General features: G+C 48.9%; 1 protein-coding gene across 4 annotated transcripts; it reads right to left on the bottom strand.

The window, feature by feature from the left end:
• Positions 1 to 154: 154 nt before the first annotated feature.
• On the bottom strand, positions 155 to 17,107 carry kdm5bb (lysine demethylase 5Bb). 4 transcript variants are annotated; one of them, XM_084479260.1, is made up of 28 exons: positions 16,820 to 17,107; positions 15,297 to 15,374; positions 14,887 to 15,009; positions 14,622 to 14,792; positions 14,237 to 14,293; positions 13,155 to 13,292; positions 12,867 to 12,960; positions 12,635 to 12,762; positions 12,238 to 12,396; positions 11,751 to 11,870; positions 11,491 to 11,649; positions 11,217 to 11,398; positions 9,980 to 10,142; positions 9,751 to 9,870; positions 9,432 to 9,626; positions 9,142 to 9,323; positions 7,936 to 8,060; positions 7,195 to 7,345; positions 6,178 to 6,289; positions 5,712 to 6,067; positions 4,746 to 4,884; positions 4,478 to 4,657; positions 4,210 to 4,371; positions 3,186 to 3,671; positions 2,844 to 2,928; positions 2,518 to 2,726; positions 1,894 to 2,157; positions 155 to 1,158 (listed from the first exon to the last, which is right to left on the bottom strand). In XM_084479260.1, the coding sequence occupies exons 1-28, from the start codon at positions 16,970 to 16,972 to the stop codon at positions 1,021 to 1,023; spliced, it is 4,629 nt and encodes a 1,542-aa protein (XP_084335386.1). In that variant the 5' UTR covers positions 16,973 to 17,107; the 3' UTR covers positions 155 to 1,020. The 4 variants fall into 4 exon arrangements, with proteins under 4 accessions (XP_084335386.1, XP_084335384.1, XP_084335385.1 ...); XM_084479258.1 differs by having other exon boundaries at positions 9,142 to 9,347; XM_084479259.1 differs by having other exon boundaries at positions 12,238 to 12,417.
• Between the last annotated feature and the right edge of the window lie 756 nt (positions 17,108 to 17,863).

A 17,863-nucleotide genomic window follows, 5' to 3' on the forward strand; every position in this document is an offset into this window, starting at 1 on the left:
AGTCAGAATTCTGAGATTAAAGTCAGAATTCTAGATGTGGGAATAGAGCTGTCTGTAAAAAAACAAAACAGGCTTCTACATTTGCACAAGATCAAGTGAAACAATTTAGACTTTGTAGAACAAAACGTATTTTATTCCACGATAAAAACCGCAACGTCTTTAACTAACGAAAGTCTTTCCCAAGGGGTAGGCTGCCCTTAACCAGATCGCATGCTGTGGCAGTAACTGTATGCAGTTCCTTCTCTTCAGCCTGCCGAGATATTTCTTCACAGCTGCCAGCCACCTTTGAGCTTTTCTGTACATCACACACACACACACACACACACACACACACACACACACACACACACACACACACACACACACACACACACACACACACACACACACACACACACACACACACACACACACACACACACACACACACACACACACACACTAAAGCACCCCGACAGTCCAGCAGGATCAAGCTAGGCCAAATCGGACAAACATTATTGCTCAGATAAATAAATCTATTCTACAAAAAACAGAAATAATTATAGAAGATGCATGTACTAAACACCAGGGGTTAAAAAAAACAAAAACATTAGTAATTATTCATTTTTTTTAAGGGGAAAGGATGAAAAACGTTAAACATTTCGCCCCTTTTGTGTTTATGCATGCGACGCGGTTCCGTAGAAGGTAGCCTACGACTATGATCCAAAATCTTGACATGGTGCATTACTTTAGTTAAGAGTCCTTCACACCGAGGGAATCCCATGCAGAACACAACGACATTCTGTATTTTTTTTTTGAATCCTTTTGTTAACCACAACATTTCATATGAAGAAAGAACTATATATAATATATATATATATATATGTAAAAATACAAAAACAAAGTGAACCATTGTGTTCTCGGCCAGTAGGAGTCAAATCGGAGAGGATAGCACCGTTGTTACAGAGATCTGATGGAGAGAGTCGTGTGACAGGTGGCTCGTAAAAGGTCATTAATTGTCCACGTCGTTAAGGTCTCCTCTCATTGCCTCAGGTGTCCATCATCTATCGTACAGCCGACGCAAACGTAGTCCTCCTTCTCCGCCAGCTCTGTCGTCACGCCGACGCACACCTGGTGGAACCACTGGTTACAGCGCCCGTCACACTGGACCCAGTCCACCTGGAGACACACCAACACATTGTTTACACACTCTGTAAACATTAATCTAGCACCACGGGCTGTGGTCGTGTTTGTGAACGTTACATCCTTCCCCTCTCCCCTTCTTTTTTTGTGTTCATTTGAGGGGTCGATTGGACAATTGGTTATTGGATGACGCTGTTGATTGGTTGACCAGGTGATGACCCGACTGTCAAAGACAAGCGGAGAGACAGACAACCAGAGGCCATCTCCCTCTCATTCTACGAGATGTGCGTCTCAGCTTAGAGGCATTTTTTGGTTGCACTTTGAAAAAATGCATGGGTAATTTGAGTCATAATGCGTGTCCACTTGAAAATGGTTAGAGGCTGAGGGGGAAGTGCAGGCTACATGTGATGCCAAGATTCCCCACATATTTAAATATTTGTGGTGAGAGAGCAGTGGCGAGTTTAACAAAACACAATGGAGTGAGAGTATGACCAATGAGGGAGAGATTTGGAGGTGGGCCAGGGAGGAGAGCCTATAAAGTCCATTGTAGGCTGAACAATGGACTTTAGCCCCAAAAATCGGATGAGATTTTAGGGGCTAAATGGGACACGTGATTGTAACTGAGCTGCATGAACATCACATTGGGCCTAATGGTATGGGGTCCAAGACGTAACGCATATCTGATCTTTGGCCTTGGGACTGCAACGATATAGAGTCCAGCGGGGCCTGGGAAAGCAGAACAATCTCTGCAGCAGAGTTGAGTTTGTTTACCTCGTCTCCCTCCGGCTGCTGGCAGCTCTCCGCAGGACACTCGGACATCTCCTCGTCCGAGTCGTCCGACTGGGAGAAGTCGGAGCGCGGGGACGAGGAGGTGGAGGCCGCCCGGCGCTCCAGGCTCTTGTCCTTGTTAATCTTCTGCCTCTTGTAGTGGGGCTTCTTGTCCTTCCCCGGCCGGCCCTCCGCCGTCACGCCCTCCCTCTCCAGGTGCCGTTTGCCGCTCTTCTCGGAGGCGCTCAGCGCGCTGCCGTCCTCGTCCTGAAACGAGTGGAGAGGTTATTACACGTGTTTATTTTTTTCTTGATTGGGTAACATTCATTTTGACGGATCGATTGCCAATCGGAAACAACCATTTAACGTTTTTGGCAGGTCACTGCAGGTCGAATTGGACTGTAGCTGGTGGGGGATGATGTTTGTGGTGGGTTACCAGTTTTTTTTTTTGCTCATTTTAGTTTTCTGGGTTGAGAGAGTAGTTTAGAAAAAAAATCCTGTAAATCTTTTTTCTGAGGTTGTTTTGTGGTTGCGTGCACCCGTGACCCCGTGTTTGTACCAGGACCGGGAGTTTAATTTAGTCTTTTCGATCTCTGGTGTCTGATCTCGGGGCACCGGTTGTCTTACGTCGGCCCACGACAGGTTCTTCCCCTGGCTGCTGAACTGGAGGTGTTTGGTGCAGTCGCTGGAGTCGTCCTGTGGCGGAGACAGGCAGCCGGCCGGGGGCTGGCTCTGGGGCCGGTGCAGCAGGACGTGGTAGAGGTCCTGGGTCTCTGGCAGCGACACCGGCAGCAGAAGGCCCTCCACCATCAGCTCCTCCAGCTCCCTACTCAGATCTGAAGAAGACCCAGCAACCATGTTACAATATTAATGAGCAGTCTCATACCGTGGTTTCCTTCTTCCAAAAGGTTGAGGAACGCTGCAGTGGAACCGCAGAATGACCCGGCACTCACCCTGCAGCGGGATGCACTTCTGCTCCGTGTAGAAGACCGTCTGCGAGTGGCTGGTCTTGTTCCACTCGGGCGTCAGGTACGGAGCCTGTGTGAGGGAAGACGACCGTCGTCAGTAAGGCCCGGTCCCATTTCTCTCCCCTAAACAAGAACACTTGCTTTGAGTGCCCTTAGCTGAAAGTCAGCTTCCGGGCTTGCTAGCGTTCAAGGGTTGATTTTATGGGGAAAAACAGCACTCGTATCGCACACACTCCCACCACAGCAAGGGCAACATTCCCGCTGAACCCCCCCCCCCCCCACCCCCCCCCGCCGCCCCCCTGACAGGACGGGCGCGGCCCCACAGACCTGGGCGTTGCTGTCTGCCGTGGTGCTCCCCGAGGCCCAGCGGGTCAGCACGGGCGGAGTCCCGGGGCCCTCCTGCAGCTCCTGGAGGCGCAGCGCGTCGGCGGTCTGCCGCGCGCGGTGCTGCCAGCTCACCGCCCGCTCCACCAGGAAGTGGAGGGCGTCGGCCTCGGGCAGGCGCACCTGCGTGCGCTTCAGCGACGCCAGCAGGGAGAGGACCTTGCTCATGGGCGGCGTCTCCGAGCGGCGGCAGGGCGGACAGAGCCACGGCTGTGGCGTGGGGCTCTCGCACAGGTCGCGCACGCACACGCTGTGGAAGGCGTCGCGGCAGAGCTCGCACTGCAGCATGGCGCCCATGGGCGTCTTGTGGCACACGCACACCGTGAGGTCCATGCAGTCGGCCGAGGGCAGCAGCTTGGACTCGTTGTGCGCCCGGAGCGCGGCGAGGGCGTCCATCTCCCGCAGGCGCAGCTCCTCCAGGGTGGCGGTCTGGGGACGCGGCACGCGCTCATTAACCAATCACGCCGCAGAACCACTGACCCATTGGGTTTACTGCACAACCACCAACATTTGAGATGGGGTTTTGTGCCAAGGGATCAGGGCTGAAGGATTAATCAAGATCGTGATGTAATAGAACGCGATAAGCAAATCGCAAAGGCTGCGATACAAAAACAAACCCAAAAACTTTTTTTTCCCCATTTTTCCCATTTTTTTTGTGATTTGTTACTGACTGGAGATCAGTAAGATTTATATTTATTTTACTTTAACAATTCAATAGCTAAATAAAGATGTGATGATATCAATTCATCTCATCGGAGTGGCCTTAAGGAAAGAGCAGTTTATATGTTGTCTGCTTCCAATGTTGTGTTCATCATACTAAATACTAAAGAATGATTTATTGCTTTTTTAGTGAATAACACAGAACATATTTTCAACCAATAAATAACAATATTGGAAAAAATAACTGCAATTAGATTATTTCCCCAAATCGCAGCCCTACAAGGGATGGTGACGTGAGTGGACTTACAGCAAAGGACGAATCCTTGGACTCTGAGAGAGCCTTCTGAATGTCAGCCAGGCAGTCAAGCGGTACCGTTTTCTTCTTGCCAGGCTGCTGGGATTCTTTCGCTTTCTTGGGCTTCCTCTTCGGAGAACCCACACTTCCGACCTCAAATCTTGGACATAGAACCTAGGATCCAAAATAATTAATGATGATCATTTTGTAGACTGTGGTATGCTGAAACCAAGTTAACGTCGGAGCTAGACCAGGGGTCGTATTAAAACCACGGACTGACCTCCAGTAGAGTGAAGGGAGAGTCTTTCTTCAGAAGCATGGAGGCCGCCGACTCCTTCCACTCCTGCACTTCTGCCGACAAGGACCGGAGACTCTCCAGGGGCTCCAGGTGGACCTGGATGGCCTGGCCCCGGAGCACCATGTCAGACAGCACATCTGCCGTGGGCACAGCGCCTCCAGCCTGAAGGACAACGGCCAGAGAGTCACAACCTGCAGCACATCACACCCAGACAGACAGCGGGTGCTTTCTTAACACGTAGTGTCCGAACCTGCTGCTCTTCCGCTTCCTGCAGCCACTCTCTGGCTTTCCTGATGGAGTCCTTGAGCAGGAGGCAGTTGGGCAGCTGGGCCGGGACGGCGGACGCCTTCTCAGCGGCCGCGCTGAGGGTCTCTATGGGGTGGGGGGGACTGACGGAGCAAAACAAAGCCGTGAGAAACAAACATCACAGTCATCCGTCGTGTTAATGCACGTGAAGACAGTGGCTACATTCCTCTTTGCACGCGTGCAACACAGTTTACAGGACGACTTTTGTGTGACAGGTGACCAATGCTGCTGGATGTTTCCTTTGGTTATAATAAAAGGTTTTAATCATGCACATGTACTCTTTTCCTCTTCAGTAAGATTTGAATTATTAACTCTAGTAGGGAGCCTTTGACAATCCTTGGAGAATAAAATGCAGAATAAAAAATAAAATTGAGTGAATTACGGTCATCTTCAAAATATTATCATCCCGCTGGCGATAGGACATGGGAATTAAAGTGGAATAAGTATCATCTTTCTGTGAAGATGGAGGACACACAAAGGTCTGGCCCCTCGTACCAGTGTGTTTATCTGTGGATGCGTGAAGGGCACAAATGCAAAAACCCAAGAGAGCCATGCCATTGTACAGCCCTTGTGATAGCGCTCATGACAGTGGTTCACTGTGCTCACACCGAGGAGACAAGGGCACAACTAGATTTGCATGCTCACTTTTTGTTGGAGTTGTTGAATACTCTAGCGGCAGCGTTTTGCTTTCGCTGGAATTACAATGAAGCAAAATCAGGGGCACTATTACACTACTACAGGGACGTATTACTACATAAACCAGTTAAAAAAAAAGGTTAAGATAAAAGATTTAACCTATTTTTGTTTGGCAAAAACACATCCATCTACCCGTCTCGTGGCGTGTTACTGGATCTCGTCAGACTAGAGACCGTACCATCAGCCCCAGTAGACCGGGGCCCGGCGCACTCACCTGGCTTTGAGGAGGCTGCCCGCCTGGTCCTCCCAGTGCTCGGCCACGCTGAGCAGCTCCTGCAGGCGCGCCATGGCCTTCTCCACCGACGCGTGGGGGGCCAGGCCCAGCCCCTGGTCGATGAGCCTCCTCATGGCCTCCAGGGTGAGGGTGGAGGGCTGGCCGGTGGCCTGCTGCACCCCCTCCAGCCAGCGCGCGTGCTCCAGCTTCACCCGCAGGCAGGGCAGCTCCGGCAGCTCCACGTCAAAGTCGAAGCTGACGTCCAGCAGGCTCTGGATCTCCCCCACGCTGGACACGGCCTCAGACAGGACCTTCTCGCTGTGCTGCTGGAAGTCCTCGATGTCGTTCAGGAGTTTCTAAGGACAGGCGCGGAGGGACCGGAGAGTGAGACGTGCAGCCTGCATCACAACCACGTCAAGTGGAACGTCAGCCTGCGGGTCCTGGCAGGCGGGACGAGGCTGCCTACCTTTAACAGCGGCGCTTGGGTGAGGCTACAGGGAAGGTTGTACAGCTGCCTCACGAATGACCTCAGCTCCTCCACCGTCAGCAGACTCTGGGATTTCCCCCCACACCGAAACCTAGATCGCCCATGAGGGCAACGCAAAGCAACGCGTCAAAGCCAGGGAGACGTTCTGCAGACCACTCGCTGCTAGGAACACTGGAGGGTTCCCTTGTGGTGGTGGTGGTATGGTGGTGGTGGTATGGGGGTGTTGTTATGGTGATGGTGTTATGGTGGTGTTATGGTGGTGTTATGGTGGTGTTATGGTGGTGGTGGTATGGTGGTGGTGGTGTTATGGTGGTGGTGGTATGGTGGTGGTGGTGTTATGGTGGTGTTATGGTGGTGGTGGTGTTATGGTGGTGGTGGTATGGTGGTGGTGGTGTTATGGTGGTGTTATGGTGGTGGTGGTATGGTGGTGGTGGTGTTATGGTGGTGTTATGGTGGTGGTGGTGTTATGGTGGTGGTGTTATGGTGGTGGTGTTATGGTGGTGTTATGGTGGTGGTGTTATGGTGGTGGTGGTATGGTGGTGTTGTTATGGTGGTGGTGGTGGTGTTATGGTGATGGTGGTGGTGTTATGGTGGTGGCGTTATTGGGGTGTATGATGGTGGTGTTATGGGAGTGTATGATGGTGGTGTTATGGGGGTGGTGGTGGTGTGGTATGATGGTGGTGGTGTTATGGTGGTGTTGTTATGGTGGTGGTGGTGGTGTTATGGTGATGGTGGTGGTGTTATGGTGATGGTGGTGGTGTTATGGTGGTGGTGTTATTGGGGTGTATGATGGTGGTGTTATGGGAGTGTATGATGGTGGTGTTATGGGGGTGGTGGTGGTGTTATGGTGATGGTGGTGGTGTTATGGTGATGGTGTTATTGGGGTGTATGATGGTGGTGTTATGGGGGTGTATGATGGTGGTGGTGTGGGGGTGTGTGATGGGGGTGGTGTGATGGGGGTGTGTGATGGGGGTGTGTAGGGTGTTTCCATGGCACCTAGTCTGCCGCTTGCCGCCGAGAAGCTGCTGAGCCACCGAGGAGCACTTCTCTGCGTCCTTGGTGACCAGCCGCAGCCTGAACAGGAGGTCGTTGTCCGGGAAGATGTTGGAGTCCGACTCGGAGACGAGGGAGCGAAAGACGGTCAGACCTAAAAGAGAAAAACACCACACAGGTTACTCACTCTGCTTTAAAGGCTTGAATGCAACTCAACGCTAGCCTGGAAATCCAGACCCACATCTAAGAGAGCTGTAGGGTCTGGCAACGAGTAATGAAAATGGCCCAACTCGAGGGGCAGAACCAAGCATGCATTTGAAAATATCACTGCACACAATTGGATAACACTACGACCAATCAGAAGAATACAAGGGGTGACGTATCCAGACCAGCGGAGCTAAACAATACATTAGACTCACTTGGCCCGTCTATATCAGATACACCGATGTGATTGGTTAATGTCCTGGGCCAGGGGAATCTGGGAGTGAGTGTATTGCTCGTTCCCAGAGTGACTCGCTGAGCAAATTCAAATTGTGCTCTCGTGAGAACTCTGGATTTCCAGGTTAACTCAACGCAGCATTGAGGGGAAAACATTGGATGGAGAATGGCAGATCAGCGAGGGGTGTGTGTGTGTGTGTGTGTGTGTGTGTGTGTGTGTGTGTGTGTGTGTGTGTGTGTGTGTGTGTGTGTGTGTGTGTGTGTGTGTGTGTGTGTGTGTGTGTGTGTGTGTGTGTGTGTGCTCACCTTTCTTCTTCTCCAGCCTGGCGTCCAGCGTCTCGGCCACACGAGAGGCCCAGTCGTCGTACAGTTCTGCTCGGTGTTTGACCGCGCTCATCATGGGGTAAAGGTCGTCCAGTGTGAATCTGTAACTGCGTGAGGAGGAGGGGGGAGATGTACATGCTCAACAAACAGGACAGGAGACGCTCTCCGCACATCCCTTTAGATGCTGCCGCTCTACACACACACACTGCAGGGCTCCCTACATGAGGTAGGGCTGCACAATTAATCCTATTGAAAATCAGCCAACAAGCCAACGTTTACTTGCACTGTGGTACGTGGATATAGGGTGCCTCTGATAACGTGACGTGTGCACTTTATCTTTGCCAAATTTCTTCAAAAGAGTGAGTCTACTTTTAGTCATCGAACAGGGAAGCTACCTCAGAAACCAACGTCCCCAAAACATGGATGCATTAAAGATTGCACACCAACTTATCATAGTTCCCCTCATCCGCAAACCATTCGCGACACTATTTTACACTTAAAAACAGAATCTCCATTATAATTTGTGGCAACCCAGCCTTGGCAATTAGCCAAATGCAGGGCACCTGAGGAACAGGTGGAGAAGCAGGGCTTAAATAGCTTCTCAGGGCTCACATGTGGAGAGACCGGTCCTTCCGGGTGACGGGACCGTCAATTCCACCCAGTTTTGGTTATTTTTGTAAAAGACTTGATTTTGCAATAAAGGTGCCTTTTTGGGCTTTTGCACAGTTAAATCATGTCCTGATTGGAGCAAGGCGGTTCACTCCCCAAGGCGGGTTGACACAAATTGAATTCTCTTAATACACAAGATATTTTGGTGAAAGGGCGGAGCATAAACTTATCTCCAATTCATCTGTCTTTTCACCAGGGTGATTATTATTAGAAAATGCCACACAAGGAAACACCTCTGCATTCCTGCTTCAAGTTCCCCGAGTGTATGTATGAGGGAGGAACATTGTAACACTTTTCTTTCATTGTAATCACATTCCTCACTGAAGCCTCAAAATGTTGACAGACTTGTCTGTGATTTACAATTTAGGAAGAGGTAGGATACCTACCTCTCATCATTTCACAGTAAATACAGACAAATCATTGTTCAAAGGTTGTGTGAGCAAGAGAAGACAAGATGCCTTCTGCCTCAGGGAAATGGTATGGAACATGCCGTGGTGCCCTACTGTGCGGCGGACTTACTTCAGTGTGTAGTTGGAGACGGGACACGAGCAGAGGTCGTGGATGTGGTGCAGGCAGGCGAGGACCCCCGGGCTGCAGGGGCAGGTGACGGCCGACAGGTAGCAGGTGGTCCGGCACTTGATGCACTGGCGCTCGTCGTCCTGCAGGTGGTCGTATTTGGCCTCCTGGCACCGCGACACTCCCTGAGGACGCCAGACGACGGAGGACTAACATTATTCGCAACCAGAGCCCTCGCGCCGGGGTACGGCTCCACGCGCCCGCCTGGGGGGTGACCGGCAGAAAGGTCTCACCATTTTCTTGACCTTGTCCCTCAGCTCCTTCTCCTCGCGGATCATGAGGGCCATGTCCCGGTGCACGGCTGACGCCAGCACCACGTCCAGCGTGCCCGCCTTGGAGGCCATGTTGCAGACCATCTCGTCGTGGGAGAAGACGTTGTAGCGGTGGAGCAGGCGGTAGTGGTCCACACACTGCCTGCCCAGGGGCATCTGGGGAGGAGGAGGAGGAGGAGACCGTCGAGGGGGGGGCAGAGTTTAGAGGTCACTCGGTCGAGTCACGCGTCAAAGGAGTGATGAGGATGAGAAAGGGGCCGGTGTTTGGTCATGGACCTACCCAGTCCGTGGTGCAGAAGTTGACCGCCTCGGCAAAGTTGAAGCCCTGGTTGAAGCCACTGTGGTAGGCCCTGGGAAAAGTGACCACAAACTCCCCGGCACACTGGTTTGTCCTGTAAATCTAGAAGGAGACAGAAGCATTATTAACCGGGAGAGAGGCGGCTGTCGGGCTGGTCTTCAGCCATGCAGGCGGCTGCCGCTAGGGACGCAGTGGAGCGGTGGCGACGTACCGGGACCCCGTGGGCCATGAGGGTGTTGGGGTTCATGATGGTGACCAGCTGGTGCAGGAGGTCGGGCTGGGAGTCGAACAGCTCCGGGGCCAGCTTCTTCATCACCGATTCCAGCTGCTCAGCAGCGGAGCCCGGCGCACCGTACCACGTCTTGGGTTCTCCCCTTTAAATTTGAGAAGCACAATTAAAGTCCCATTACATTTGTTTTATAAGCTTTACTTCAGACTAGGCTTTGTGAATTGGCAATTGGGATGATCAATGATTTGTTTTTCAGGACTTGCTCTATGAACAGAGCGCCAATAGCCTCCGTCTGACTCTGCCTCCTGGAACATATTTATTATAAGACTGTCAACCCCCAAATATTTTCAAAGTCCTGCTTTGCCGAAGAAGCTTGAATAGACAAAGAAGAGTTTAAACTCACTGAAAATGTCCTGTGTTTTGCAGGCAATGCGGCTTTAAAGTAAATTGCTAATAATCTATTTACTGGTAGAGTTGAGGAGGTTTTCTTGAGATATATTGTTCAGTATGTTTGGTGAAATAATAAGCAGGGGAAGAGCAGTTCACGTTGTGATAGATTTGGATTGTGATATTATAGAAAATAATGTTACGGAACATGCTGCTGTGAGGTTGTCGCACAAATCAGACCCAAGGAATATTCAATTAATATTATTTTTAAAGCATTTAATAATAATGACATTAAACGCTATTAGTTTTGTTGTGTTAATATTTTAAACAAAATGTTCACTATTTTCTCAATGTTTATCCCCGTAACTATATTTCTTCAAGTTGACTTGTTAACTACCCCCAGCCCCTTCTGCAACCCTGGCAATCAGATCATATACTGACGAGCTAAACTAACCCTGATTGGACTCAGCTACTTGAGATTGTTACTGGCAATTGAGCACTCTTTACCACAATGATCACCTAAATTTTTTTTCTGTTCCATTTCCTGCTGCTCCTGCCACCTCTGCAGCGAGCGCAGAGTGGAACATTGCACAGCGTAGGAGGGCTGCTTTGATGCACGTCTCGAGCACAAGATGAAGCATCAAAAAAGCAATGCAGAAAGCGATCAAGGAAGGGAATTCATTTCAGACTAACGATGATAACGATCAACATTGCTTATCACTGGTCGTCAGGCTGTTATTGTGTTTAATGATCTAAAGCTCTTTCTACCCTTTTAACTAAAATCAGGAAGTGAGTGAGTGAGTGAGTGAGTGAGTGTCATCAGTGCTAGTACCAGTGCAGGTAGTTGATGGAGTAGCTCCAGTGGTCCTCGATGTGCCAGCAGAAGGAGGAGAAGCACATGCCCACATAGAGCCAGGGCAGCGTCATGCCGCAGATGTCGGCGGTGACGTGAGTCAGCACCGACGGGTTCATCATCGCCATGTTGTTGAGGTTCCAGCCACACTTGAGGTATTTCTGACAGCGGGAAAACATGCAAATTTATGGCACGATAAATATTTGATCGGCCGTCTGCGCATAATGAGACAGCTCTGCCAGGGTTGGCTTACCTCGTCTGCCGGGGACACCTTGAAGCGCCCGTTGGGGATGGGGAACCCGCTCCCAAACTCCTTGGAGGCGATGTCGGCGCCGTACTCCACGGTCACGTCCTCCTCGATGGCCCCCACCAGGCGCCAGAACTCCTTCTCCACCAGCTCTGTCGGCACCATCTGTCCACAAACAAAGCAACGCAAACACAATGCGCTCAGGGGCCGATTTCAACAGCAGAATAATAAAACAATCAAATCAAATCCTCTCCTCTTCTACTCACGTGCACGGGCATGTTGAAGTAGTCTGACTTGAAGGCGTCTGCCATTTGCCCGAAAGCACGAAGCGAGTAATCCCTGTACGCCTGCTCGAAGCCAAAGGCCTCCTGAGGTTTGCTGCATTCCTGCCGAGGGAAATAAAGAGTAAACACTTATAATATATTGTGTTGATTCGTTTAAAAGTCCAACTTGACTGTAATTTGATATACTTTGTGGATATTATAAAACATGTGTGCTGGTTACAAACTAAACCCTCTGTTTCCTTCCTACAGCCTTCTTGCAGGCACATCCACTTGCTGTTGAAACCTGAAACCTGGTCGCACTTAGATTTCCCTAGCTGCTCCGCTATTGACTTCATGCTTAGACGGTCCACCCTCCCTTTCTAGAGGTTTCGTCTCAAAGCGCCTGCCACACGCCACCTGCATGTACGTAAAGCAAGTCTCCGCCCACCCCCCCCCCCCGGGCCGAGGATGAGGTAAGCGGTGATCTCACCTGAGCCAGACACTTGGGGCACCTCCAGTCTCCCTTGGGGACCTCCTGGAGGGAGGGGATGAGGCAGAAGGTGTGGTAGCTGTCGTCGCAGCCGTCACACAGCAGCAGGCGGTCTTCGTCCGCCCCGCTGCCGCACACCAGACACACCACCAGGTCCACCTGCACAGGGTGGACGCGCCCCTTTGGTTTGTGCCGCGAATATAAAACATGTGGCCATGAGATACACACAAACACACACAAACACTCACACACAAATGGATTGGAATGAATGAATGGACGCTCGATGATTATGAATGGGTTTGCGAGTGTTCTGGGTTACTCTGGGAGGCTTGTATGCATGCATCCGGTAGACTGAACGCAGTGAGGCTTTTAATGGTAGGACAGTGTATCCACTTACTGGGCTGGGGGGAACCAGAGGAACCGGAGGTAGGTTTTTCTTGTAGCGGGACTTTATTTTATCCGCTTCAATCACTGGCTCTTTTAACTCCACTGGCTCTTGTTTCACAGTAATAGCGTGCTCTTTCTCTGCGGAGCAACAGGAACGGTAGGCATTACAAAATGATAAAATAAAAGCACGCTGGCAAACAGAGGCATGAGTTGGCGACAGCAGGCGGTGCAACATGTCCTACCAGGTTCCAGTTTGGCAACAAAGGAACCCATCCTCCGCCGCAGGTTAGGCCTGTTCTCACAACCCTCGCCTGGTTCAGTCTTCATCTGAACACCCTACACAAACAAACACATCACACACTTGTTGAAATAACCTGGTTCAAAATAATCATTGTGGAGGTTTTCGATCTGATATCGAAACATTACATAGAACTATTACATTGTGGACAGAATAAGTCAGGGCGACGCAGAGTGGCTGGTCTGTGTCTGACAGCTGGCAGGGCGGTGTGGCTCTGTTATGGAAGTCCTACCTCAGATTTCAAGTGCTTGGCTCCGTAGGCGTTAGGGCAGACCATCTCCGGCTGCTGGGGGGCTTTCTGGGCCGCGTCGTGGGCCATGAAGTCCTTGGAGTCCAGGCTGTCCGCTGGCAGGTTGGGCTTCTGCATGTACTGCAACACAAAGGCGTCACAGGACACATGTCAGGAGAACTATTGATACCCACACCTTTTTATGAGTCTAATTGGAAATAGCAAGTTATGTCTAAATAGCATTATATTTAATGGGAAAAGTGTGATGAATTTCATTTTGAAAAGTTGTAATAAGAAATTGAGTCATAAAGATGAGTTATGAGCATGTTGTTATGCAGTTATGCACAGATGCATGCCTAACATGCGTCCGTGATACCGAACGTGTAACAACAGAAAGAGTTTGGATGACGGTAAACACGAGCATATGGGTGGCTGCCATGTGAGTGACACACATGAGGAAATGATCACTGCTCTCATCCAGCAGTCAGGCCGGCATCTCTTTGAGGCCAGGAGGAGAACAGATGTAACCAGACGTGCATCTCTGATAACAGTAGCAACAGAACATAACCACTAGTGCAGACCCCTGGCTGATAGAGGGGGTGGAGGGCTGTTATGCCGTCTCTTCCTTTTGCACAGGTTTACACATGACCGCATACAGACAATAACTGATACAGACCCAAGATGGTGGACGACTTAAGGTCATGTCACCCATGGAACAGTAAAGAAAAACAAAGAAAAAGAGGCGGTGTCCCGCCGCAGCAGAAGGCATACGGTCAGAGCTGGTGGTGGAGTAGAAGTGGAGTATTGCTTACGTTAAGAATGTTGACGGGGGAAGAAGGATTAACAGCATGCCTTTTAGTTTGGGGATCTGTTTTGTACTTTGGATGTTCTAACAAAATAAAGTTTGACTTTGGTATAAGACTTCAATTTTGTAGTTTGCCATTTAGTCCATGTCTTCTAAAACATTTTAAATGTCACATGGTTTATGACCAACTGACCAACTTGGAAAGATACAGAACAGCACCAATGCCGAAGTAAAATAAAGTGTTACACATAGGATTTCAGATCTCCTTCATCAAACATACCTTTTCATACTGGGGTTCAGCCTCCAAACGCGTCACTTTGGCAGCTGGCTCCGAGGCCTGAGGAGAGAGAGAGAGAGCTAGGGTTAAAGAGAGAGAGAGAGAGAGCTAGGGTCAATCTTGACCAGGCACTGGATAACTGGCCTGACATTAATCAGTCAATGGACAAAGTTAATAGTGCAGTTAATTATCAAACTGAAAAGAAATCTGCTCACAGGGACAGGCAGTGGTCAGAAGATGCCCTAATGTTATGTGTGTGTGTGTGTGTGTGTGTGTGTGTGTGTGTGTGTGTGTGTGTGTGTGTGTGTGTGTGTGTGTGTGTGTGTGTGTGTGTGTGTGTTTTATGGGGGGGGGGGCGGCATAATAACCAGGCCATAATTGCACTCACCAGGAGGTTTGCTCCGCTCTGGAACAGATTGTAGGGGTAGAGGACCTTCTCATAGTGCGCTCGTAGGTGTGATCCGATGGCCTTGCCCGGGGCGAAGCCCATCTGGAGAGCGATCTTGGTCCACCGCCGGTCCCGGCAGACCAGGTCAAACCCGCCCTCATCTGCGACCAGCTGGAGCAAGACAGATGACACCGCGTCACATGACTCATGTATGGTAAATAACAACCAACGTCATTATTTGTGTTGACGTTTGTTGAACAGCCACCTTATTTAGTCTGTATAGATCTAGAATCTTCCTCTCCACGTGGGGAATCTTCAAAGGACATCCCTGGAGGTCCCAGAATTTGGCGATTTGGTCCAAGAAGTTGAGCTTCACTCTGGTCTGTGCCTGGGAACAGGGACACGGCGACGCAGGTTTAGAAAACAGATATCATTAAAAACTGATCATGAAGGCTTGTGCTGTATATTATATTATATATACATACATACAAAACAAATTATAGATTTTGGAACACACACACAAACGAAAATATGATGTTTAATTGCTTATCATTTTCCTAATCTTTTTGCCATTTTCATTACTATCAATAATTGCATCAATAATTCCACTACAAAATAATATCTACATCAACGTGCAGTATTCAAATGCATGTTCACAATTAAAGAACATCCTACCTCTAGCTCGTTCAGCCTCTGGATCCGAGGAACAAAGTGAAGTCTGTCAACGTCACAGGCAAACGGAGGTTGCCATCCCTGAACAGCCAGGGAACAAATTTGCATTTAAGGGACATGGAAGCAACTGAAGGTCATCGTGTTTTACAGCACACCAGAACCTAAATGCATTGGTTTTTAATCAACCTCCAAGTTCTATTCTTGGGCTGACGACAAAGAAAACGGTTGAAAATAGTTTGGACCAATGTGGCAGAGGTTTTTCACAAAAATGACATGCAATCCTCTTGATTTAAAACACTAACATAATGGCTGCAACAAAAACATTACTAAAATGCATATCCACGTACCAAGAAAGATAGTTTACATTGTTCACCCATGGTTAGCAACGAAAATATAATTGTCTTAATAATAACATGGACTGAATTACACTATTATATACTGTTATATTAAAGCTCAATAATATGAGATGAAAACATTTTATTTTTACAAATCGCCCAGTTTTATAATGCCAATTCTCCAATCATCCATGAGGAAAGTTATTTTACCTCACCAGCCAACATCCCCCACTGACACACAAAATGGCCAGATGGAACACTCACTCAAACAGCCCTGCTTACCACAAAGCCAACATGGAGGACAACACCCCAACACGACTGGAGACCAACACTGGTTCATACACACTACACCCATTAGGCATTGCCCTAATACGAGATTAAATCAACCTAATTGAAGATGACACATATATCCCCCTTCAAGTTTAAACTTTTATAGCTCATTAGCACTGAAGCAAAATTGTTCCACCATGTGGATGTCCTAATTCTTGGGACATTTTACAATTTACAACTAAATAGACAGAACACAATAGTAAAAACCAACGAATTGAAATAAGAAAAACACCAAGAACTAACCAAAGCGGACCCAAGGACGATGGATCACACACACTTTACACTTAATTGATTATGGACACCATAACACCATGTTCCCAAAAATGCATGCGTGCCTTTTTTTGGAATAGCGGCGCAGGAAAAACCTTCATGACCTTTTTTTTTAATTTATGAACATAATATTTGCACACAATCGTATGAAATGCTGCCGAATGGCTTCCGCATAGTGAACTGTGTCAATGTGCCGTGTGCTCAATGATGACAGGTTACTGAGCTACTTGCTATCGTTAGCCTGCTGCTAGTTAGCCGGACTTGTCAGCATCACTGAAGCCCGAACTTAAGACGTGTTGGCATGTTGTGCAGGTGACAATAACATCACAACGACAACACGTCCCCGTGGTCGTGCTGTCGCTCACATCCCCGAGCTCCCCGAGAGAGCAGAGGCAACAGACTGAGGAAGGAGAGCTAGCAACACAAAGAATCAGCACAGCCCGTCCGCCATGTTGAACGTCCCTTTAAATCCTTCATCCTCGGCTGTTCGGTCCATCTTTTGCTTTATCGGTCGTGCACTAAAATGTACCACAATGTCCCCCCACTGCGTCCACGGACTGGTTATCGATCGGGTTCGTGGCTGTTACTCACCGGAGGCGGGCGGACTTTGCAGATGCCAGTTTTTTCAGCGATCGGACGGATTTTGTTGATGAAAGCGAACGGATCGCCGAATTCTTCCCAGCTGGGCTCGAACACCGGGCACTCCGGAGGCGGCTTGAACTCGTCCGTCCGAGGTCGGGACATCGTTGTGGATCGAGGCGGACGACCCAGATGAGCAAAACTCGCTCCAAAGTATATGCTCGGTTGTATTATTCCGAAAGGCTGCCTCCAATCTTTACCTTCCCAGCGTCAGTATCTCTCGGCAGACATCAACACGAGAAGCTGCTCACACACACATCCACGCACAGCGAGCTGAATGTTCCAAGGCAGTGAGCACGTCCGCTCAAAAAAATAGATACCAGATTATTCAACGTTTTTTTTATTGCAATTTGAACAAAACAGCTTTTAGGTCAACCGGATTGGCAAACACAAGTAGGACTAAGCAGTTATTTTTCATTGGTGAAGCTGAAGTAGTAGTGTTCCTCAGATAGGATATTTCATTGACCCTAGATGATAGGGAACCAAAATGCATAGCCCTATATTTCACATCCAGTCCTTTCTTACTTTGGGGATAATAGAATATTACAATTCCTTCGGGTTTGAATCTGCGTTGTGTTCAAAGCATATGCCCAATATCATAGTCCCCTAAGAGCAGTCAGGCTTTTTGGTCAAATTTGGCATCTTAAAAGTGTTGATCTCAACAGCATTTTTATTTGTTTATTAAGTAGCCTATTGTTCGTTATGCATCGTATCAATTTGACTTGTAAATAATCAACAGAAAACCAAGGTTATTAAAGCACACCACAGTGAAATTCAGACTAAATTGGTTTGTAGGCTATTCATGAGATGAAGTACAATGTTTTATGAAACAAAAACTATGCATTGTGTCTTTTATTGACTAAGTCTCTTTCAGTCATTTTTGGGCCGTTTACAAAGCCGGTGTTGGAAAATTCATAGTCATATGATGAATTATTTACTTGACTGTCTGCAAACAATTTTCCTTTGTAACCTATGTTTACACTTGGGCGGATGGAT

Source organism: Micromesistius poutassou (assembly GCF_964030765.1).
Source record: "Micromesistius poutassou genome assembly, chromosome: 15".
Lineage (NCBI taxonomy): Eukaryota > Metazoa > Chordata > Actinopteri > Gadiformes > Gadidae > Micromesistius > Micromesistius poutassou.